The sequence below is a fragment of the Nelumbo nucifera genome, chromosome 4, assembly GCF_055504915.1.
Source record: "Nelumbo nucifera cultivar China Antique chromosome 4, China Antique-T2T, whole genome shotgun sequence".
Lineage (NCBI taxonomy): Eukaryota > Viridiplantae > Streptophyta > Magnoliopsida > Proteales > Nelumbonaceae > Nelumbo > Nelumbo nucifera.
In genome coordinates this window covers 2629781-2654555 of record NC_142652.1, presented here as the reverse complement: position 1 = coordinate 2654555, position 24775 = coordinate 2629781, and the positions used below count along the sequence as shown (strand labels likewise).

Genomic DNA, 24775 nt, shown 5'->3' with positions numbered 1-24775 from the left:
TCCCACGTGAAGACCACAACTTTTAACTGGCGACGTGTATCTAATTATCTAAATGTTCCACCCATAACGGTATGCCTGTATCGTGGCAACAGTGCATTAATTCAGAGTCCAGACCATCCGTTGTCCACTTTTATCTGTGAGTTGTGATTGTTCAGTTCGAATCAAGGTATGCGCGTATCATGGATCTTTTCTCCCCTACCAAAAGAATATATACACAGGCTGAGTTGAGTCGAGTCGAGATTACCTCTTCGCTCATGTAATTGTGTTGGCCAGTTTTCAATCTGAGAACAAATGACTTGCCAAGTGGATGAATCTCTCCGATCTGCATACAAGCACAGTAGACGGTAGCGCAGGCCAAATGGAAATGGGACCGTGAAAAAAAGCAGGTTAACCGTTGCATTACTGAAGGGAGGCAAAAGCTGCAACTTGCAAGGCCAATTCAAAGCACGTTGCAGCCGCACATCTCCTGTACTTGTATATTTTCATACATGGGAGACGTTCAATGCACGACTGCCAGTACTGCGAGGACCACTCCGTGGGGAGGAAATCCAGACTCTCAACAATGACTTGCTAAGCGCATAATAGAAACCTCCTCAATGGAGCCTTAACTGAAGTGAAACCAACATTTTCATAGAAACATTGATCTCCCCAGACGAGACGGGGTACAATATTACAAGATAGAAGGCAGAGTAGCGTTTGTCAATACAAAATAGAATGTCTTGAAGGCCCTAGGATCTGACATCCATATTTCAAATATAATGGATTGCAAGGTCGACTCAGAAAGTCAGAAGCCAAGAAGAAGAAGAAGAAGAAGATTGATGGATTGCAAGCTTACCAGGAAAAAAAAAAGACTCGGAAGCAAGTGTCAGCTTCTGAAATCCCCACATCAGAAAGTGAGAATAATCTAGGATCCAAAAAGAAGTTAGAAAATAAAAAAAATAAAGAAGATTGATGGGTCAATACCAGGGTACAATATTGGCTATACATGTGCGTGTATGTATGCAACACCTTTCAAGTTTTAACTAGAAGCGAACCATCATATCATAGCACTGGTCTTGATCAATCTTCTTATGCCATCAATATGCCTAAAAGAAATAACTGCAGTAGGAACCAGGAAGGGTGTATCTATTTACACTACATGCTAAAACAAGTGTACCAGAAAAGGAAATAACAGTAATTCTTGTACCCCTATATGATTAGTGTGGGCTGTTTTATTTAGGCATTAACTTACCATCATTTGATAGCCAATTCATCATAATGCAGAAAGTTACTACAGCCACTATACAGAAGAGGATTTCACTTGCAAATAGAGAAGTTTTGAATACACAAGCTTCTGGGTTAGGTAAAGAAGCCTTTTACCCATCAACCGTATTGACCAAGAATATGTATTTGAAATTGATAATGAAGGTGCGGATTTCCATGGGGCCCAGCTCCACCACCAACCTCACAGGATCAACGGGTCCTCCCCTCACCACCTTTGCTTCTTCCTGGGGAGCATCTACTTTCCAAACTAACTTCTTCTTTTCCATCTCAGCTCTTTCTTGGTTAGAAGATAAGCTCATCTCTGTTATTTTGCTGATCTGAAGAAAATAAAACGGAACTCTATGAGAATGACTTTAGATGGTCACTGGTGATAAGACAAATTCAATGTCATGTACTGGTTGCATCTACCTTCTTGTCTGCAAACAACTTTTTCAGTTCCACCCTTGCCATTACTGAAAGATCCTTGTCCTCTCCAATCTTGGACAGATCATTACACCCAACAGAAATATGTTTAGAATACTACAGTTATAAGAGTAAACCTAGAGCATCTAAAAGAAAACCAACAAAATTTGGTGATTTTGTTGGGTAATCTAGGGGAAGTTGGAGTTGTTAAGACTGTTTCCCATCTTAAAACATAAGTTTTCTTTAGCTTAGAATTTGTCAAAATCCATGGACTGCCAATACTATGAATCACCTTCACTAATAAATACCTTCCCTTTGCAAAAAAGAAATTAAAAAGATAAACATGAGTTTCTTTATTTTAATGACAATTATTGAGATCTAGTATGGAAAATTTCTAGAAACTGAAATCAAACAAATAGATGCAATTTGGGCAATCAAGCTGATGAGTTCGAAAATGGCTGAAACCCAGATTTTCCATGGAAATCTGGAATTCATATCAAAACAATGAAATTTAGAAAGAACCCATCCCAAATGGAGACAAGAACAGAAAACAAGCAGATACTGGTGATTCTTCATGGTTGGCACTATAACCTACAGACGCTGGTATGTGAATCTAGCCTCAACTTACATTATGTATGCTCTTTCAACTAAGAACAAATAATTTTGGTTGCTTTTTTTTCCTTAACTTCCACAGCTCAGCCTCCCCTCCAAAAAAAGAAAAGAAAAAAGAAAACGAAACAAATAAAAAGAAAAGCCATTTGTAATGTAACAAAAAGATCGTTGTGAAGTAAATCATGCCCATTGCATCAAATTTGCAAAGAGATTAGCTCTGTCATCATGCTTGTTAGAATGTTAGAGTGATGTTTGGCTGATAAGAGTTCTTATTAGCCCATTCTTATGTTTAACTTATCTTGTAACTGGGCTTGTGTTAATGGGCCTAATCCTGTTTAATGATTTAAGTCATCTGGGTGTCCCATCACTAATCACGGGCATCCCAGTAATTTCTTGTGCCTTGTACTATATTCATCTATAAATAAAGGACTGGTCGACTGGCTAGTGCAGTTCGACATTCTCTTCAGTTCTGTGGTTCTCTTCTCATCCTTGCTACTTCCAGTATAGCTCTTCAGATTACATGGTATCAGAGCAGTAGCTCCTTCCTGGTTTCAGCAGGCGCACTCTCTTCTCTTGCTGTCTTTTCATCTTCTCTCTTCCTTTTCTGAGTTGCTGCAGTGAAGACCTAGGAGTGTAAGAGAGTAAAGCAAGTTCGAACCTAGGGTTTCTCTTGGTTGTAGGACTCAAGGGAAGTAAGACCCAGAAGTAGATGTCCTACTAGATTATCTCCAGCAAATAGTAGCTATTGGGCTACTAAGAGAGGTCTGTATAGGACAGACCTAGTTGAGGACTGATTTCAGCAGTCCTAGCACTAGCCGAAAGGGGGAGAGCTTCCTCTACAGTTGCAGCTTCGTGCTCCAGCAAGACTTGCGCAGAACAAGTGGTAAAGACTTAGCCTTCTCTACAGTTGCAGCTTCGTGCCCCAGCAAGACTTGGGCAGAACTGTGGTAACTTCAGTTACAGATTTTCTTCAGGTCGGTTATCAGTCCTACTTTGTGAACTTCAGTTACTGCACTGCACAGTTACTTCAGGTTGCAGAACAAGCCCCAACTGAATTAACTTCAGTTACTAGCACTGTGAACTGGTTTAGTTACAGCCCTGTACTTGCTACTTCGGCCAGCCCTAAACAGCACTGCACAGTACCCGAACTGTGAACACTTCTACCAGCACTGTGAACACTGTGACCACTTCGGCTAGTCCTAAACAGAACCAGCTACAGCACTGTGAACAACTCTTGGACTGAAGTCAGGATGTCCTCACTATCCGGTGAAGTTTCCTCTAGAGATAACAGACCTGTTACAAGGTCCTCAAACCTGGAAAACCCTAATCTGCACAGCTTGCAGATTACAAGTGTGCTGCTAGATGAGTATAACTTTAGAGAGTGGTCTGTCTCAGCAATGCTGTTCATTACCTCTCGTGAGCTCACAGGCTATTTGGATGGAGACAAGAAACAATCAAAAATTGGCAGTCCTGAATACACCGTGTGGCGCAAGGAAAATGCCACAGTCATGTCTTGGTTGCTGGCCTCTATGACTCCTAGGGTGGCCATAACTGTTCATCACTTCCCCACAGCTGCTAAAATTTGGGAGAAAGTATCTAAGACATATGGCCAGAAAAAGAACAATGCTAGAATCTACAAGCTGAACCAAGACATTGCAGCCCTAAGGCAAGGAGACATGTTGCAACACTGGAAGGCCTCTGGGAAGAGCTTGACCACCATTTGATTTTGGATTGGGAAAATGCTAATGATAAGGGGAGTTATGATAAGCAGATTGAGGAGGGCAGAGCCTTCAAGTTTCTGGCGGGTCTTGACCCTGTGTATGAAAGTATAAGGTCACAGATTCTAGGGAGAGATGAATTACCTGAGCTTCACCATGTCTACTACCTGGTGAGGAATGAAGAAGTAAGGAGAAAGGAGATGCAAGTTGACTCCCAGACACAGTCAACAGAACTACCTGGAGAACATTCAGCCTTAGTCTCCACTAAGGGGAATAGATTTTCTGACAAGAAGTCCCTCAAGCGTACACATTGTGGTGGTGAGAAACACACAAAGGAGAAATGTTGGGTCTTGTACCCTCATCTGAAGCCAGCTGCTCTGAGAAAGGACAAAAGGCAACATAAGGGCCACACAGCAAGTGGGAATCTTGCCACCAACAATAGTAGTGACAACTCACAGAGTATTCAGACAGTGTCATCTTCCACCGCAAGGCAGGCTGCCAACTCCTCTGGACCAAGTACTTTGGGCTTCACAGCTAGTGAGGTAGAGGTTCTCAGTCGGGCATTAGCCCGTCTGAAGAACAATTCTTTAGCTTCCACCTCTCTTGCCAAATCAGGTACAGCCTCTGCATTTAGTGCATCTAGTTCCATTAATTCTACCTCTTGGGTGATTGATTCCGGAGCCACTGACCATATGACACATATGTCCTTATTCTCCACATATCATTTGTTGTTTGGCCAGGATAAGATGAGAGTAGCTGATGGGTCCCTCTCCACCATCTTTGGAAAGGGGGTGGTTGACCTAAGCAAGAATCTCTCTCTTAAATCAGTCCTACATGTTCCTAGTCTTACCTCAAATCTATTGTCTGTTTCAAAGCTTACGAAAAACTTGAACTGCAGTATAACTTTCTTTCCTTCTCATTGTGTCTTCCAGGACAGATTGACGAGGAGAACGATTGGGAGTGGTCATGAGTATGGGGGCCTCTACTATTTTGATGAAGATGTCAGCTCAGCCTTGCAAGCTTCTACTACTAGTCCGGAAAGTGTGGAGTCAATAGCTAGGTTGCACTTGTGGCATGTTAGGCTAGGTCATTTGTCCTTTTCTTCCTTAGCAATGTTGTTTCCCGAATTATGTAAGGGCATTCCGAGTCAGAGTTTAATTTGTGATGTGTGTCAAATGTCAAAACAATGTAGATCAATGTATCCAATTTCTAGTAATGAAATTCAAGCCCCTTTTGATTTGGTTCATTCTGATGTTTGGGGTCCTTCACCCATTGTTTCCATTGATGGCTTCCGTTACTTTATCAGTTTTATTGACCATTATTCTTGGTGCACTTGGATTTATCTGTTGAAAGGACGTGAAGAAGTTCCCCGGATAACTATGATGTTTTGCAAGATGGTTGAAACACAATTTGATAAAAGGATCAAGCAATTCCGTTCAGACAATGCAGCTGAATACTTTGAAAGATCCCTGAACTCATTCATGGAAGATGCAGGCATGTTACATCAATCATCATGTGCTTACACCCCTCAGCAAAATGGGGTCGCTGAGCGCAAGAACAGGCATCTATTGGAGACAGCTCGAGCCCTTCTTTTCCAGCACAATGTGCCCAAGCAATATTGGTCTCAAGCTGTTCTCACTGCATCATACCTGATAAATCGGATGCCATCTAAGGTCCTGGGTATGAAGACCCCTTTCTCTGTTTTGTGTCCCACTCTTCCAGAATTTCCTCTTCCCTCACGGGTTTTTGGTTGTACATGCTTCATACATGTGAAAGATCCAAAGAAGACCAAACTGGATCCTAAGGCTACAAAGGGAATATTTTTGGGGTACTCTCCTACGCAGAAGGGGTATAAGTGTTATAATCCTGTTTCCAAGAAAAAATATGTCACCAGGGATGCAGTCTTTTTTGAGTCTTAACCCTATTTCCAGTCTTCTCAGAATCCTCTTCAGGGGGAGAGTAGTGGGTTGGAAGAGGATTCTCATTCTCCCTTCTTTTTTGTTCCCATTTCATCACCTTCCACTACTACTAGCTGTAACATTCCGGGTCAACCTAGTGAGACTTCCACTGTGCCAGTTGCTTATCCAGATTCGGCTGATGCTTCTGAAGGTTCCAGTAAACAAGAGAAAGAGATACTTACATACAGTAGAAGGAAGAAGGCCCCTCAACCTCATGATTGCAACCAGTTGAACTTAGATCAATCTGTCTCTGCAATCCAAGGTAATTCTGATTCACTCAATTCAGATTTGGATCTTCCTATTGCTCTCCGTAAGCCTGTTCATTCTTGTACCACTCGGCATCCCATAGCCGATTATGTTTCTTACTCACACTTATCCCCTGCTTATCATTCCTTTGTGTCTGCTCTTTCCTCTGTATGTGTCCCTTCCAGGTATTCAGAGGCGGCATCTGATCCAAGGTGGAAAGAAGCCATGAATGAGGAGATGAAAGCCCTAATGAAAGCAAGGACATGGGAATTGGTGGACCTGCCAGAAGGGAAAGGCACTGTTGGGTGCAAGTGGGTATTCACAGTAAAGCACAGGGAAGATGGGTCAATTGAGAGATACAAGGCCAGACTTGTGGCAAAGGGATTTACACAAAAGGAAGGAATTGACTACAAGGAAACCTTTGCCCCAGTAGCAAAGCTCAACACAATCAGGGTTCTACTGTCACTAGCAGCAAAATTCTCTTGGGAACTTCATCAGCTGGATGTGAAGAATGCCTTCCTAAATGGTGATCTTCATGAAGAGGTATTCATGGAACCCCCACCTGGATATGATGTTGGAAAGAATGTATGTAAACTAAGGAAAGCATTATATGGTTTGAAGCAATCTCCCTGGGCATGGTTTGAGAGACTTTGTTTGGCCATGAAGAAAGTAGGGTACACTCAGAGCAGTGCAGATCATACATTGTTTACAAGGAGACAGGATGACAAACTTACAACACTCATTGTGTATGTGGATGATATGGTGATTACTGGAAATGATGTGAAAGAGATGAAGAGGCTGAAGGAGTTCTTAGCTTCAGAATTTGAGATCAAAGACCTGGGAAATCTGAGATACTTTCTTGGAATTGAAGTTGCTAGATCAAGAGAAGGAATCTACATATGTCAAAGAAAGTATGTGCTAGATCTCTTAGAGGAAACAGGCATGATGGGGTGCAGGCCAGCAGACACTCCAATAGAACCAAGCCATGGATTACAAGAATCAATGGGTGAGGAATACTGTGATAAGGAAAGGTACCAAAAGTTGGTAGGAAAACTGATATACTTATCCCTTACTCGGCCAGACATTGCCTATGCAGTGCATGTTGTCAGTCAATTCATGCACTCACCAAAGACCCCTCATATGAGAGTAGTGGAAAGAATCCTTAGATACTTGAAGACTTGCCCACGGAAAGGAATTCTATTCAGAAAAAACAGCAGACTTGAAATTGAAGCCTACACTGATGTTGATTGGGCTGGGTCTGTTGGAGACAGAAAATCAACCTCAGGTTACTGTACATTCTTGGGAGGAAACCTAGTCACATGGCGTAGTAAGAAGCAGAATGTTGTGGCTAGATCAAGTGTAGAAGCAGAATACCGGGCTATGGCACACGGGGTTGCTGAACTCTTATGGCTCAGGACTCTCCTTAATGAGCTTGGTATCAAGACTGAGGGTCCTCTCAAGCTGTATTGTGATAATAAAGCTGCTATCAACATTGCCAACAATCCTGTGCAGCATGACAGGACAAAACATATTGAAATTGATCGACACTTTGTCAGAGAGAGAATTATTTCAGGAGAACTCTGTGTGCCTTATACTCCATCAGAGATGCAAATTGCAGATGTATTAACTAAAGGGCTGGCATCAACGAAGTTCAGGGACATACTTGGCAAGTTAAACATGATTGATATCCATGCTTAGCTTGAGGGGGAGTGTTAGAATGTTAGAGTGATGTTCGGCTGATAAGAGTTCTTATTAGCCCATTCTTATGTTTAACTTATCTTGTAGCTGGGCTTGTGTTAATGGGCCTAATCCTGTTTAATGATTTAAGTCATTTGGGTGTCCCATCACTAATCAGGGGCATCCCAGTAATTTCTTGTGCCTTGTACTATATTCATCTATAAATAAAGGACTGGTCGACTGGCTAGTGCAGTTCGACATTCTCTTCAGTTCTGTGGTTCTCTTCTCATCCTTGCTACTTCGAGTATAGCTCTTCAGATTACAATGCTATGCAGCTATAGCTCACAAAGAGTTCAAGGAGACAATGATATCTGATTTTGATTCCAAGTAGATAGAGTTAGCAAGGCACTAATAGCAGATCATGAATTCTTTACACTGATTTCATGATGTACTTATGTTTAAATGGTTGGTGTAAGGAGGCCATCTCAGCCTCCTATCTTTAACACACTTTCCGTTTTCAATATTAATAAAACACAGTTATCTTACCTATAAAAGAAAAAAGAAGAATATCATTTAAGCAATGGACTAAAATATGAATGCTTGGAAGCAGTTTTATTTGTATAGTTACCAAAAATAAAGAATGGTTGGTGAGATAAATTTTATGTTTCATGTACAATGAGAATGCCACAGTTTCTAAAAGATGGGCAGAGAGAAATTTAATACCTCATATAGGTGGGCCAACCGAAGGAGAACATTTCCATCTTCAAGCTCCTGCAGAGTTTGGACAGGAAAAAAACAACTAGGTTAATGGGGAAAAGAGATACAATGGAGAATCATTAAATTTCTTAGAGCTTTATCTAAGTTTTCTTTCTCCAGACAATATCAAGGTTGGAGACATTGAAACATCTTGGGCTGACAAGAATGAAAATATGGATCCAAGTACAAGAGTGGCCACTTTGTGCAAGAATAGCCAGGTTAACATTGGGTGGTGACCCTTTATGTTTCACTATATAACATAGTGCCTGATGGGTGGTGCAGGACTCACATTAACATTTCTTTCTTTACATACTAAAATATTAGATTTTTTTTTCTTGCAATTCAAGACAAGGGAAGGAGACAAAGGCATACTTGAAGAGTAATTATTGCAACATTATCAGGTAAACTGTAGGAAGGATCCATTGCAGAAAAAGTTGATACATGAGAACTTGTCCAGTTACCTGCATCCTGCAAAAAGGAACTGGTTGCTAAGCACCACCATCACCACCAACACCCAAGCAGTGAAAATAAATCAACATCAAGGTATCAAGGTATCTTTTACCTGTTCTGTAAAGGCTAGAAGGAATGGAGAGTATATCTCTTGGCCAACTGAACGCCGCCACTTAGAACCTTCTCCTAGAGGGTCAATTCTGAGATAAAATCTTCCTTGAATCTGAAGAAACGTTCACAAATATAAGAGGTAGATGCTGCAAGAAATTTTGATCTAGGACAAATCAAGGAATACAGAATTCTCCACAGATTTTAAAGAACCAGGTTTAGGAATTATTGGAATGATAATATAATAAGTTAACTAAGAATATATGGATCATTAAGCCAATTAAGAACTAAAACAGAAATGGTTAAAGAAATCACAAATGCAGCTGATGACACAAAGATATTTGTCACAGAGAGTACTTGTTAAATAAGACATCCAAAATTTTCATTGTATGACAGCCACCCCTACTCCCAGAACACTTTGGAGTTGATTTTTGATTGGCATGCAATAAATAATGAGATCTCATCATCATCATCCATGCCTTATCCCAACTATATGGGGTCAGCTATATGAATCCTGTTTCACCAATCCATTCTATTTAAAGCCATATCCACTCTTAAATTATTAGTGCTTAAATCATTTCTTACTACTACCCATGTCCTTCTTGGTCTACCCCTGGTTCTTCTATCCCCTTTCACTTGTAACAAATCACTTCTTCTAACCAAAGCCATTGGGGTAGTTGAGGGACGAGGAACATCAGTGCTTTTTCAATCAATGTTTGTAGTCCACTCTCTCTCTCTGCCAAAGGTATCCAGGCAGAATAGATTGTGCTAATATGGCTTTGAATTATGATGCCAACAATTGATTCCAAGACAAAGTGAGGGAAAAGGGAACCCTCTGATTGTTCTCATAGTACAACTTATAAGATGCTTAGTGCATTTTTAATTGTCCAATCATGAAGAAGATTAATTTCTTGATGACCCTAAAGTTTCATGAGGATTGAATGCTAGGAAGAAATGTCTCGTTAAGGTTACCATAGCCCATAGGTAGTTCATTAGCCATGTGATTTTTGGATAATGAGGATGTTTCTTCTTTCTTTTGAGTCACAAATTGCTTACTTTATTTTCTGGTGTCAAATTTTCTCAAATGACTTCACTTTATTTTCTCCCAAAATATTATTCCATTACTAGTCTACATATCAAATATCTCACAGTACCAGGTATGATTTGGGGAATCACAACGGATGTACTTGGTGCCAACTGAAGCTCAAAAGTATCAATACATAGAGGGTGATACTCTATTTTTTTCAGGCTGATATTTCACAAATAATAATGTTAAGAGGGGTTGTTATGTTTAAACATAAAAGATACCTCCTAAATCTATGTAAACAGCATTTCAGATGGTTCAAAAACCGATATGTATCATATGATATGCACCGATACTTTGCGGTATTTCAGATCTTGATGCCAGAAAGTGTTGAGAAATCAATTTTTAGCAGTTTAAACTTTTGTGGTGAAAAGAAATAAAATTTGGTCATTAGATAGCTTTCCATGTTTTTTAGGATATCCGAGCCTTGGCTCTCTGTGAATACACTGTCAACATACATGCTGGATTAGTAAGTCATTTGGTAGACAAATTGGCAAGGAATCTAGTCTACAAAGATCTTGTATCCAGTGATGTGGCATTCTCCATCATACTTGTTTTCTTTTTTATGATCTTTCTTTCAATGGTAAAAGTCATAGTACCATTACTTGTTTAGAATAGGAAACTGTTATTACTTTTAGTAGTTTTGGGTTTCTTTCTTTCTTTTTTTTTTTTTTGATAAATGTAGTTTTGGTTTTGGGTTTCTTAGGCTCATCACTTTTCTCGTGATCTGATTTTGAGCAGATAAATCTCATATATTCTTCATAATTTAGGTGTCATGGAAAGTTATTTCGGTTAGGCATTCAGTGAGACTGACATCATGTGAATCCAATGCAAGGTTATGTCAGTTTAACTGACAAGCATGGTTCAGAGTATCAATACACCCTGTGCATATCAGGGGTTTGACCCTCACACTTCTTTTTTTTAGTTTTTTTTTTTTCAAAATTTTACGGGGGGGCTGGTCATAGCAAGGCCTAACCCCTGAAAATATTAAAAATATAAAATACTTAATATTTAGCATATCGAGGCAGCGCCAATGCAGTACAATACGCCTGATACACCCCAATACATAACGAAATTTTGAACCTTGTTGACAAGGTATCAATTTTTTTTATCAGGAACGATAACTTTCATTAGAGATAAATTAAACTGAAATACAGAATTCAACCCTTATTAGAAAAGGTTGATCCAATAAACATCAAACATTACAGCACTGCCCAATAAAGACTCTCCCTTACAGTCCCTTGTTTTGCTAGGGCGTCAGAAAAACCATTTGCTGATCTCCTTACCCACCTCCCTTGTTATGCTAAGAATTTCCCTTATCAGCTGTCTATATTGCCAAATTCCCAGCTGTCCTGATTGCATCCACCCAATTACCAACTTGGAGTCTCCCTCTATCTCAATCTGCTGTAGCCCCAATTGTTTGGCCAGTTTTACACCTTGATGTAGTGCCAAGATTTCCGCTCTTAAGGAATCTCCAACTCCTATTGGACCTGAAAACAAAGCCATTATCTTGCCTTCATTATCTCTGAAAACACCTACTATACCAGATGGGCCTGGATTACCTATAGAGCTTCCATCAAAGTTCAGTTTCACCCTTTGTTTTGCCGGTGGGGACCAAACTTCCTGTATCATAGCTTTGGAAGTAGTAGTAGATGCCACAATACCCCAACTTCTATAAATGTCTTCAACTGAGAAATCCTTAAAAAGATCACAGGATTTCAACCAATGGATAACCTTAGTAGTTATTCCTTCCACAACCTCATCCTTGGATCTACAACTACCTTTGAAGATCCTATTGTTTCTTTCCTCCCACTGACCAGGTATCAATTAATAACAAGATTTAGTCTAGAAATTCTATTTTCATTAGGATTTCTTAGCTCAAGTTAGGAATTTATTTCTTGTAAATGGTTGTTATGGAGGCACTACAAAGATTTTGTGATTCAATGAAGTTTAAGTTACTTCTCTGAGAATTTTCTCAATTTTCTTGTGGATTCAAGAGTTATATTTGACCAGAATGAGATAGTGATCTTGTTCTTTTATTTTTCATGCTTATCATCACATTACTAATCCATCAAAGTTCTTTTTCATCAGTCAGAGAAGTGAGAACAAAGTCATGAACAAGCTTTCTTTTTCATGTTTGTTAGAGTTTATTAGGATATGCTTACCATTAATCCTGAGCATTCATTTAGAAGTGAGAACAAAGTCATGAACAAGCTCACTTTTTCATGCCTATCATTACATTATTTATCCAATAAAGTTCTTTTTCATTGGTCAGAGAAGTGATAACAAAGTCATGAACAAGCTCTCTTTTTCATGCTTGTTAGAGTTTATTAGGATGTGCTTACCGTTAATCCTGTGCATTCATTTAGTACACACACTTTTTCATCTAATACCTCTCCAACACCTCGAGAATCATCATGAATTAACCTCCTATTCAACAAGGAGAAATTAAGATCACACAACTGATAACATATGATGCATGCAGAAATTGATCGTTATGAATCTTATGCATTAGAACATAATACAATAATAATATGTCATCAAGAAGTTCAAGCATTGGAGATGGCAGAACAAACCTATGGAGCATCAGTTCTATTTGTCCATCAACTATGCTGGATCCTCCCACAGATCGGTCTACCAAAACTGATAGTTCTGTCTGGTTATCTTCTATATAAATTCCAAGATTAATCTGAAAGCAAAAGAAAAAAAGTTTGCTATGTGCGGATAAAGAAATAATGTTTACATAAACTTACAACATCTTTGCTAATAACTTATGGTAACCATCTCTCTCTCTCTCTCTCTCTTGATTTTTGAAATATCATCTGCTATCAGAGTGACAAAGAAAATTGATAACCATATGCACTAAATTTATCCACATGCCTATCATGTTTCATTTCAACATATTGACTGGTTATAAACATGGGTACAAAGCATATATTCAGCGTATGGTACAAACATATAAATCATATACCATATAAACATATTGCCTATCATGGTACCATATAAATCAGAGAATTTATATGGTACAAAGCATGCTTCATGGTACTGGCACCACAAAAACACTATAGGGCTATATTCACCGTAAATGTTGCACCCTAGACCATTATACACCTAGCTGAAAATCTTTTAAAAATGGGGTACAACCTTTATGGCATAAAAGTGCAACATTTACAACCTCAAACTTTGCATTACCCGTACTGTGAAACATGCTTCTGGACCATAGAATTTGCATATAATTTAAGAAGGTTAAGAAAATAAGGACATCCAATATAGGCAAATATTTTTCATATAAAGTAGGCATACTGACAACTGTAGCATCAATATGAAGGAAAATATGCAAATGTTCCACTTATAAAGGAAACATACTGGGTAATAATTTCCAGCAACAGGTTGATCCACTTGAAGTTCCCAGTCTGTCCTATAATCATGAATCTGCAAACCAAAATACCTATTTAAATTTGATATAAATAAGAATGTAATCAATGTATATACATAAAATTAGGTAGTGTAATTCAAGCATCAATTTACTCCTTGACACACCTTAAACTAGAAGACTAATTTGTTTCCCATAGTATATTTCTCCTTTCAAGAGAACTACACTATAAGTGGTTCTAGAAATTAACTAATCAATATTTTCATCTTGCAACCAAATTGAAGAACTATGCCATAACCATAATCACTGGATAGAGGTAAAAGAGTACAAAATTTTGCAATGCTAACAACATACCCTTTTAATAAAGTCACGTCCATTAGAATCTGTATAAAATGTTTTATTTGAATTCATGGTTGTTGTGATTTGAGTTGCAATCTCTTTCCCAATTCCATCATCGACAGGTATTGGTCCAACCTAAATTGAGAAGATTATAGTTGAATAGAGATCAAATAACACCATTACCACAAAAAAGCAAGTGAATAACTTTGTCACAAATACCAATAAGTATATCCGTTATGGATCAGTTTACAAGAAAACAGCTTACAATGAATTCGACTTCAGCATGATCCCTTTCCTTGTAGACTCTGGTGGTCTGCATGTGCAATCACACTATATTATTGAAAAAAAAAAACACAAGATTTCCAGGTTAAGAAAAAAATCTAAAAAAAAAAATAATTGCATTGTTTATAAGAACAATAAAGTAGGTCATGACAATACCACACTACATAGAATCTCCATTCAATTGTCTAATATCTTACACTTGTTTCTGAGTATATCACAAGGAGTTTCACCATGTTACCTGGATATGGCAAGAGCACATCTAGACAAGGCATTGGATATGCTATTTGTTGAAATAATTTAGTTATTTGTGTTAGGGTCTGTTTGGCTAGTTAAAGCATTTTTTTATTTTCTGTTATTTCTGTTATTGTACTCACTTACAGCAGGGGCACAAGAGTCTTTTCCCTTCTTATTTCTGCCGCCCTATATAATATAATAGAAGCTGGCGCCGCCAGCACTGTTCCATTGCTCCAAACCTTTTCTTCTTCCTTTCTTTCTTCTTCTTTTCTCTTTTCTTCCCTTCTCTTCTCTACTTCCTCATATTTCAATCGGATTTATTGCCAAGATGGTATCAGAGCAAGGCTGTTGAATCTGGGCGACTAAGTTTTTCTCTTCAAGTTGCTGAATCTGGGCGGAACAGAGGACTGAATCTGGGCTGATCAAATCAGATCTGCAACTGGTACAACCCTAAAGTTTTCTTTCTTCTTTTATTTCTTTCCTTGGTCGTGTACCAAGTGGAGAACAAATGAATCCAAACCACTGAATGTCAGCAGACTTTTGTGAGGGTTATACCTTTTCTTTATTTGTTGGATCGTGTGATCCTGTACCTGTGAAAAGGTGACTGTAGGTCATAGATGACCTGTTTTCTCTGCTCGTTAGTCTGATTTCATGTGTGTTAGGATCTCTCTTATTGATTAATGCCGTGGTGGAACTTACTGGAAAACCAGTAGGCTGGGACTGTTCTTCATGCAGATCTGAAAATCAATCTCGTCATAGTTCTTCTTTGGAAATTGGTGCTGTTTTTTGTGCTCAAATTAAGTCCATAACTGAATTGTTGTGTGTGGAGATTTTGTCGATATAAGGAGGGATCCTAAGTTGAGAGTTTAGATAAAAAAACTGTGTTTACCATGTCGTCTGAGAGTTCTGCTACTTCAGAGATTTCAGGGAGCCACAATGGAGTGAGTGGGGGAATGGATATGAATTTCCCCATGGCTGTTTTTCCCTTTGATGGTCTGAACTACCTTGAGTGGTCTAGGGGAATACAACTCTACATCACTGCTAGGGGGAAAATAGGATACATCAATGGGAGAGTGAAGGAACCGAAGAACGGAAGTGCTGAATATGATAGGTGGAACCAAGAGAATAGTATGGTGATGTCATGGCTCTTGGTTTCCATGCTGCCACAGGTAAGGAAGACTTTTATGTGGGCTGAAACTGCTTGTGAGATATGGGAACAAGCAAAGTCCACCTATTCAGAGCAGAGACACTATACCAAGATATACCAACTGCAAGCTGAATCCTCTACTTGCAAGCAAGGGGAGAGGAGTCTCTCGATGTACTATTCTGATTTGGCATCGATATGGAAAGAACTTGATCACTACCGGAATGTGAATTGGAAGTGTGATGAAGATGCAAAGGCGTATAAGTCACTTGTATCTCAGCAACGGGTCTTTGCCTTCCTCCTAGGGCTGAATCCTTCATATGAGTCCACCAGGGTGCAGATCTTGGGTAGTAAAGACTTGCCATCAGTTCAGGAGGTGTATGCCTTAGTGCAGTTAGAAGAGAGTAGAAGAAGTGGGATGAATTGTGTAGAGGGGGAGTCAGTTGCCCTAGCTGTCCGGGGAAATTCAGATACAAATGTCGGAGGTGCTTTTAAGAAAGGTGACTCTCAGAAGAGAACAAATGATAAGAGTAAACTTTGGTGCACTCACTGCCAGAAGACAAGACACACTAGAGATATATGTTGGGATCTCCATGGAAAACCTAAATGGGCACAGGATTTGGGTAAGAAGTCAACACCTGATCAGGGCAAGAAACCAAGTCAATAAAATCAGAAAAAGTATAACTCAGCTAATATGGCGTCTCCAGAGACTAGTCCATTGGTATGGTAGGACTCTCCGCCAGATAGATTCTGGTCCTACTCCCTCTACCTCTTTCGCGTCTACATCAGGTAACACTGCCACTGCCTTCCATGTGTCATCTCATACCACTGATTCTCCTTGGGTTATTGACTCCAGAGCCTCAAACCACATGACCGGTAAGTTAAATTTATTTCAAACATACCTCTTTGGGAGAGATAAGGTGAGACTAGCTGATGGTTCTTTCTCTACCATAGCTGGCCAAGGTACCATACCTCTCCCACTTGGCCTTACCCTTTCTAATGTACTGCATGTTCCGAAATTACCTATAAATTTGTTGTCCATTAGTAGTATAACTCACTCCTTGAACTATTCAGTCACTTTTTTTCCGTCTTCATGTGTGTTTCATGATTTGGCCTCAGGGAAGACGATTGGTAGAGGAAGCATGGTGGATGGTCTCTACGTATTGGAGAATAAAGCTGGTCTTGTGGCTATAGAGTCCATGAGTTTGTCAAGTGAGAGTCGAGCCTATTTATGGCATATTCGTCTTGGTCATCTTTCTTTTGAGTCATTAAAAGTTATGTTCCCAAAGTTGTTTGAATCCTTGTCAGTGAGTCAGTTACAGTGTCAGACATGTCAATTGAGTAAACATTGTAGAAGTTCTTTACCTTTGAGAAATAAAAGATCTGAATTTCCATTTCATATTGTTTATTCTAATGTTTGGGGCCCTGTTACTCTACCCACTGAGGCTGGATATAAGTACTTCATTACCTTGATTGATGATTACTCTAGATACACTTGGGTTTACCCTATGCGATCTAGAGATGAACTGCCAAAAATTGTGAAAGACTTTTAACGCGTGGTGTTCACTCAGTTCCAAACGAACACCCCAACCAAAAGGGTGTTGTTGAACGAAAGAACCGTCACCTTCTCGAAGTAGCTCATGGCTTATTAATTCATATGAATGTGCCAAAACGTTTTTGGATGGATGCAGTTTTGTGTGCTACATACATCATCAACCGTATGCCATCTTGGTTATTAGAGTATAAGGCCCCACATCAGCTTCTGTTTCCTACAGCTCCGTTGTCCACCATTCCGATGCGTGTTTTTGGGTGTCGTTGCTTTGTCCATAACTTGTCCCCTACTCGAGGTAAGCTTGATCCTTGGGCTATTCCTTGTGTTTTTCTTGGTTACCCTTTATCTCAAAAGGGGTATCGTTGCTATGATCCTACCTCTCGCAAGTACTATGTCTCCATTGATGTATCCTTCTTTGAGAATCAACATTTCTTCTCGGTTTCTCCTCAGGGGGAGAGTAGGGTTGAGGAGAAACAGGCGGCTCAAACTCAACTACCTCCTTTACCCGATCCTCCTCCATTTCGTGTCTTTCATCGTCGCCATAAAAGCCAACAGAGTTCAAGAGCCGTGGAACCTGACACTATGCAACCAACATCATTGGATTCGCTAGAGGCAGATCCGTCTCATCAGCCAGGTACACTTGCTCCTATTGATATGCCTGTTCCTCTCAATGTTGATTCCCCTATTATCAATGATCTCGATGTTCCTATTGCTAAGAGAAAGGGTGTTAGATCTTGTACCACTAATCATCCTATCTCTAATTTTGTGTCCTATGATCACATTTCACCTTCATTCTGTGCATTCCTCTCTTCTGTGGACAGTGTCCCCGTTCCTAAGAATGTGGCAGAAGCTTTATCTAAACCTGAATGGACAGATGCAATGCAGGAAGAAATTGATGCATTACACAAAAATGGCACTTGGGAGTTGGTGGATCTTCCTGAAGGGAAGGAACCGGTGGGTTGCAAGTGGGTGTTCACAATGAAACACAAGGTTGATGGAACTGTTGAAAGGTGTAAAGAGACTGGGCCGAATGGGCCCTAACATCCTCTCTTGTAATATCTTTTATTTTACTGTTTATGGGCCACACTTAATGGGCCTGTTATTTATTCTTGTTTTATTTTCTTTATGTAACTGCCAAGCTGGCCGCCCACTTAAGGGCATTCTTGTCATCATATAATTTTTAGATCTTAATAAAAGAGGGTTAGAGGAGAATGGAGAATTATTTGACTCCTTCTTCTCTTACCTCTTCTTTGGCCATTTTCTTCTCTTGTATAGCTGTTCAGACATGTTTTTCTTCTAATCCCTAAATTTAATCTTGATACTTGAGGATTGATTTACATCTAAAGGTACAAGGCTAGACTGGTAGCAAGAGGTTTTACACAGGCATATGGAGTGGACTATGCAGAGACTTTTGCTCCAGTAGCCAAGATGAACTCTATCAGGATTCTTCTTTCATTGGCAGCAAATCTTGACTGGGAACTCCACCAATTGGACATCAAAAATGCTTTCTTGAATGGTGACTTGGAAGAGGAAGTGTACATGACCCAACCTCCAAGTTTTTGTGCCAAAGGCAGTGAACAAAAGGTGTGCAGGTTAAAAAAATCTTTATATGGGTTGAAACAATCACCTCGGGCTTGGTTTAGTAAGTTCCACTTAGCAGTTCAACAGATGGGGTTCAAACAATGCCAGTCAGATCACACTCTATTTGTGAAAAAAGGTAAAGGGAAAATTGCAGCTCTAATTGTGTATGTGGATGACATAGTGATCATAGGAGATTGGGAGGCTGAAATACGAAGACAAAAAAAATTCTTAGCCACTCAATTTGAGGTGAAAGATCTAGGTCCCTTACATTATTTCCTTGGAATTGAAGTTGCCCGCTCTCACAAGGGCATCTTTATTTCCCAATGGAAATATGTACTAGATCTACTAGAAGATACAGGCAAGTTGGGGGTAAAACCAATTGACTCACCAATTGAATCTAATCATCAGCTGGGAGACAGTCAAGGAGAGTTTTTGAAAGATGTGAAGATGTGAAGAAGTTCCAGAGACTCGTAAGGAGACTCTTGTATTTGTCTATGACCAAGCCTGATATTGCTTATGCAGTGGGTGTCCTTAGTCAGTTCATGCACAATCCTAGGACAACTCACTTTGAAGCTGCAGAGAGGATCCTTAGATACCTCAAGAAGTTTCCCGGAGCTGGTTTGTTGTTCCAGAACATGGACACTTAAAGGTGGAAGTATATACTGATGCTGATTGGGCAGGAGCAGTTGATGACCGAAAGTCTACCAGTGGGTATTGTGCCTTTGTAGGAGGAAACCTGGTCACATGGAGAAGTTAAAAACAAAGTGTGGTGGCTAGATCTAGTGCTGAAGCAGAATATAGAGCGATGTTTCATGGGGTTGCTGAAATCATGTGGATAAGAAATCTGTTAGGTGAACTGGGTTTTGCAGTGGGCAATCCTATGTCACTCTACTGTGACAATAAAGTTGAGATCAATATTGCTGCTAATCCAGTCCTGCATGATAGGACGAAACACATTGAAGTGGACAAGCATTTTATTAGAGAGAAACTTGTAGATGGAGAAGTGTGTACTCCATATGTCAGCTCAGAAGAACAACTTGCAGATATCTTCACCAAAGGTCTTCATCATGTGCGGCACAATGATTTGTGTGACAAGTTGGGCATGATTGACATCTATGCTCCAACTTGAGGGGGAGTGTTGAAATAATTTGGTTATTTGTGTTAGGGTCTGTTTGGCTAGTTAAAGCGTTTTTTATTTTCTGTTATTTCTGTTATTGTACTCACTTACAACAGGGGCACAAGAGTCTTTTCCCTTCTTATTTCTGCCGCCCTATATAATATAATAGAAGCTAGCGCCGCCAGCACCGTTCCATTGCTCCAAACATTTTCTTCTTCCTTTCTTTCTTCTTCTTTTCTCTCTTCTTCCCTTCTCTTCTCTACTTCCTCATATTTCAATCAGATTTATTGCCAAGACAATTAATACTAAAAATCGAATTATCCAACATGATACGGCACCCTTGTATGGGAATCTCTCCTCTCTTCTATTTTCTTTTATTATCCTCTTCTTTCTTTCTTCCACACTTGCAGCAGGCTGAATACCATTTACAAGTATATTTAGGGATAAAAAAAGAAATAAAAGGTAAGGAAGAATCTCTTAACTGACATATTTACTGCTTTTCATTTTTCTCCTCATTTTTTTAAATATATAATGTATTGAATTGATCAAAAAAACTAACATATACAATCAGCCCAGAAACCCCTGTACAATGAGAATCTGTACGAGGGAAAACCCAAGTGACCCAATTACGATAAAGCCAAACCAGCAAAACAAATTACAGATTCCTGACAAAAAGATGATCCCAATAAAAAAAAGTGTCTGATTTTGAACAGAGAGTGATTTGCCCACAAAAACAACATGCCTGAAGCTTTTCTGAAAACCTCCTCTTTTGAACTCTGCCTCCCCTCAAAGATTCTGTTATTTCTTTCACACCACAGTCCCAAAAAACTGCTGTAGGAATGATGCTCCAGGCTACTCTACCAGCCTTATTTATCCCCCTTAACCACCAAGCACTTTCAAGTCCCATCACCACACTGCCCAAAAGACCTTCCAACTTCAAGGTAGGAATAGAATGTTTTGCCTAGAAATGAGATTAGATAAATGGGGATCAATAATCAGCTAAATCAAAAGGTAATATTTGATGCGAAGGTGGTGAATTAATATGTATTTCATCTACCACCTGAAGGTAGCAAAGTGTACACTGCAGTTGGGGATGCCCACTGGAGGAGGGGGGGTTATGACCATTAGGCTGTAAAGGAAGTTGGATAGCAGAAGACTGGTCGCATGAAGGTTTTTGGCAAATTGGTGATTCAACTTCTGCAGAAGAAGGGATCTGTGGCATTTTTTGTTGGGGGATTTATATGTGCTTGCTATTAGTGGTTGTTCTTGTTGTGAGCCCTTATTGCACTAACTCTGGGGTATGCATTTTGTGGGTTAGGGGATTTATTTTCTCATGTTGCTATTATTTCTCTTGTATAAGGTTTTGTAGCCACTTTTTTTAGGCTTTTTCACTGTTTTTCTCATTCACTGATCTTCAATAAAACTTCTGTCATCAACAAATTCTTCTGCTTCCTCAGTTTTTAATGGTGTTCTTGGTCTTGTGTCTTTTTTTTCCCTGATGATAAGGTAAAAGAAAATCTCATTAATACAAAAAAGATTGCTCTTGAGTCTTTAAGGCTGTTTGAGTTAGCTAAGTAGGGTTATTTTAGTATCTTCTCTCTTATTTATTAAATTGTGCTTTCTCTATTTTGTTTCACTTTAAGTTACATGTCTCATAATTAGGGGCATAATAGTCTTTGTATTCTTTGGCTAATCTATATATAGTTGAGGTCGGCTGGGGTGAGAATTCATTCTCTCCAGTTTAGAGTCTTTAGACAATTGTTTCTCTTCTTTCCCCTTCTCTTTCTCTCTTCTCCTCTTCTCTTTTTCTTTCTAACTGAACCATTAAAACAAAGGCCTTCATGCCTTGTACTTCCTTCTCTCTTTATTTTCTTTTTGTTGCCAATTATAGAAAAGAAACCTCCCTTAATTATAGAAGAGCAAACTCCTGTTCCTAGGCAATGTTTCACTACAAGATAAAACTCTTAGTTAAAGAAATAAATTTCCATTGCAAATGACAAGAATATGGTCATAAGTCATAACTCCCACAGATCAAGTTCAATTGCTTAGCTCCTAAGATCTTAGACCATGAAAACCTTTCTAAAGGCACTAGAACCAAGGAATTGAATTTTTTTTATAACATATAGGTTGCAACTAAATTTGCAAACTGAGATTCATGGAAAACTGAATTTGTTTCAACACCTTGTACCTATCACAAAGTGCACATTTTCTGGAGTATTTTTCCATACGTCGGAAATGATCGTTCACACCAAGGTATCTACTCACTCTCCAGTCAAATTAATCACATCTCAATACTCATGAACGAAACCATGGTACCTCAATGCTAATAACAAAGAAAAGTTAGAGTATGAACTCTTAGTTGATAGGCATGCAGTTTTGCTTATAGTTACTGTTTTACATTCTTTTTAATTGAATGCATCACTGTAATATTTCTGTTTCTTAATGATGTGACCTCTTCACTATTTGCATAGATGCAACTTTTTCTTTTACTGATTTTTTTCACTATAAGAAAATCATTCTAAATTTATTTTAGGAACTACTTTTGATGTATTTTTAATATTCTATATTAATTTTATCATCATAATTCTGGTTCTGTAATCGAAGAAAGGCATAGACGGTAAATAAACAACACTTAATACAGAAATGTACCTGATATATCCAAGGATTGATCTGTTGATGAACTTCATCCACAATTGGTCCCCGCAAGATAGTCAAAGGAGCCTAGAATAATCAACATAATTCTTCCTTTTGTTTCAGACACAAAAATTTGGCAAGTAATAAATTTTCAGCATGATCTTTTATTTGATCATCATCCATTAATATAAGCTGCATGATGTACCTGTCCTTCAGACGCTGATGAGAATGTGCCATTTGGTCGAAAGATATATGCACCAGAGGCCTAGAACAAGCAGCAAAAATGTTCATATCATTAACATTTAACAACATCTCACCTTAATCACTGTTTGAATAAGACTTGAAGAAGGTGATACAAGTCTTTGAGAAAATTACAAATCTGAAAGTTAACTTCAAATAAGACTTGTGTGGCAAGCATCAACATTGGAAGATGAAGAGGTATTTGAATGTGCAACAATATTGGGTTATAAGGTATGTTAGTAGCCTATGAATTATTTGATTTACCTCTGGGGGCAACCCTAGAAGCGTGAATTTTTGGAACCTGGTAGTGGATAGATTCTCAAAAAGGCTTGCCTCCTGAAAAAGGAATTATCTCTCAATGGGTGGAAGAATTACCTTGATCAAATCAACTTTGGCCAAACTGCCAGTTTACTTTCTTTCGATCTTTAGGATGCCTGCGGGGATCTGTATAAGGTTGGAGAAGCTAATGAGAGATTTTTTATGGAAACTGGGAGGGGAAAAGAGGGATCATAGGATGAGTAGAAGTAAGGAGCTAGGGGGTCTAGGAATTGGGAACATTCAGAAGAGGAATACAGCCTTGTTAGGAAAGTAGTTATGGGGATTTCCGGTGGATCAAGACAAATTGTGGACAAAAGTGATTAAGAGCATGCACAGGATGACGGCAGATGGCTGGAACGCAGGAATTTCAGCTAGAGCAACGGAGGCAACACCTTGGAAAGCCATCCATGCCATTCTTCCTTGTTTTCTACCCTTTGTCAGGTATAACTTGTGTTCTGGAAACATGGTAAGGTTTTGGGAACATGTGTGGGTGGGGGAGACATCACTTAAAGACCAATTCCCTTCCCCGTTCTCCCTTTCTAGGTACAAAAACTTAACTGCCTCATCTTTAGTTTCATTTGTTGGTTCAGGACCTCAACTTAATTGGGATTTGGGTTTCAGATGAGGTCTCAGAGATTCTGAGATGGAGTTGGTGTGGTCCCTGGTTCAGGTACTTCAAAAGGTCTTCTTAGAACCGTCAGAGGGGGATTCCCAAATTTGGACCCTTTCCTCTTCTGGCTCTTTCAGTTGTGCCTCCTTTTTCAATGCCCTAGATCAACCCTCTCTTTCTCCTGCCATTCCCTTCCCTTCTAAAGAAGTATGGGGAAGGCCGGTCCCACCTAGGGTCGGAGCAATGCAAAGATTATTGGCTGACGTCAAAGAAATAAAAGAAAGCTTCGCATCCTTGCTTGAGCGACTGGAACAGACACCACCAGTGCCGAATCGGGAAGGGCAGGAAGAACGTAGTGATACCAGTCATCGAAGCGGATCAAGAACGGCAAGAATCGAGTTTCCCGTCTTCGCAGGGGGAGATCCCACGTCCTGGCTTCTGCGAACCGAAAGGTACTTCGATTACCACAATACGCAGGGACCTGATCGTGTTCCATTAGCTTCCGCACACCTGGAAGGGAGGCGATCGTCTGGTACTAGTGGTACCGGCGATGGCACCCAAGAGCCACATGGGTGGACTTCACCGATGCCTTAACCATGAGATTTGGAGTCTCGGCTTTTGAAAACTATGATGAAAGCCTCGCTAAGCTATGACAGACCGACTCCGTCCAAGATTATCAGATGGCGTTCGAAAGGTTAGCTGTGCGCGTGCAAGGGTGGCTAGAAAAAGCACTTTGTCGGCAGTTTTGTTGGTGGACTCAGGGAAGAATTGCGGCTGGAGGTTAAAGCCATGCAACCCACCACTATTCTTGACGCAGCAGCCTTAGCTCGACTCCATGAAGACAAACTAAATCGGGCAAGAAGGATTGATCAACCTTTGGGAGTTGTGGTCAGACCATGTATACCGAATCCAGAACCGGGTATCTTGGGTAAACCGGAGTGTAGACCAGGAGAAGGAATCACAAGCAAGGAAGCCAACTCTGGTTCAGGCCCCGGCTCAGCCAAGAGGTTAACCTGGGCTTAGATGCAAGCCCGACGGGAAAAGGGCTTTTGTTATGCATGTGGAGACAAATTCAGA

The 24775-nt window shown here is 39.7% G+C and overlaps 2 protein-coding genes across 4 annotated transcripts in view; both read right to left on the bottom strand.

The window, feature by feature from the left end:
- LOC104591858 (alpha-mannosidase At3g26720-like) overlaps positions 1-1513 on the bottom strand; it is a 29275-nt gene extending 27762 nt beyond the window's left edge. The window contains exons 1-2 of one of the 2 annotated variants that reach the window (XM_088902972.1): positions 964-1513; positions 836-872 (exon numbers count right to left, since the gene is read on the bottom strand). The gene's annotated coding sequence lies outside the window, so the exon portion shown is untranslated. Of the gene's footprint in view, positions 1-244; positions 905-963 lie in introns of those variants that run through there. The other variant, XM_010250926.3, reaches the window with a different exon arrangement.
- Positions 1097-24775, bottom strand: part of LOC104591859 (Glycosyl hydrolase family 38 protein) — a 71220-nt gene continuing 47541 nt past the window's right edge. The window contains exons 18-29 of one of the 2 annotated variants that reach the window (XM_010250927.3): positions 22736-22795; positions 22546-22617; positions 14252-14299; positions 14002-14121; positions 13641-13706; positions 12851-12963; positions 12620-12704; positions 9195-9305; positions 9005-9100; positions 8600-8647; positions 1672-1740; positions 1097-1580 (exon numbers count right to left, since the gene is read on the bottom strand). In XM_010250927.3, coding sequence (XP_010249229.1) covers positions 1356-1580; positions 1672-1740; positions 8600-8647; positions 9005-9100; positions 9195-9305; positions 12620-12704; positions 12851-12963; positions 13641-13706; positions 14002-14121; positions 14252-14299; positions 22546-22617; positions 22736-22795 — 1113 coding nt within the window. In that variant the 3' untranslated portion in view covers positions 1097-1355. The remainder of the gene's footprint in view (positions 1581-1671; positions 1741-8599; positions 8648-9004; positions 9101-9194; positions 9306-12619; positions 12705-12850; positions 12964-13640; positions 13707-14001; positions 14122-14251; positions 14300-22545; positions 22618-22735; positions 22796-24775) is intronic. The other variant, XR_016085426.1, reaches the window with a different exon arrangement.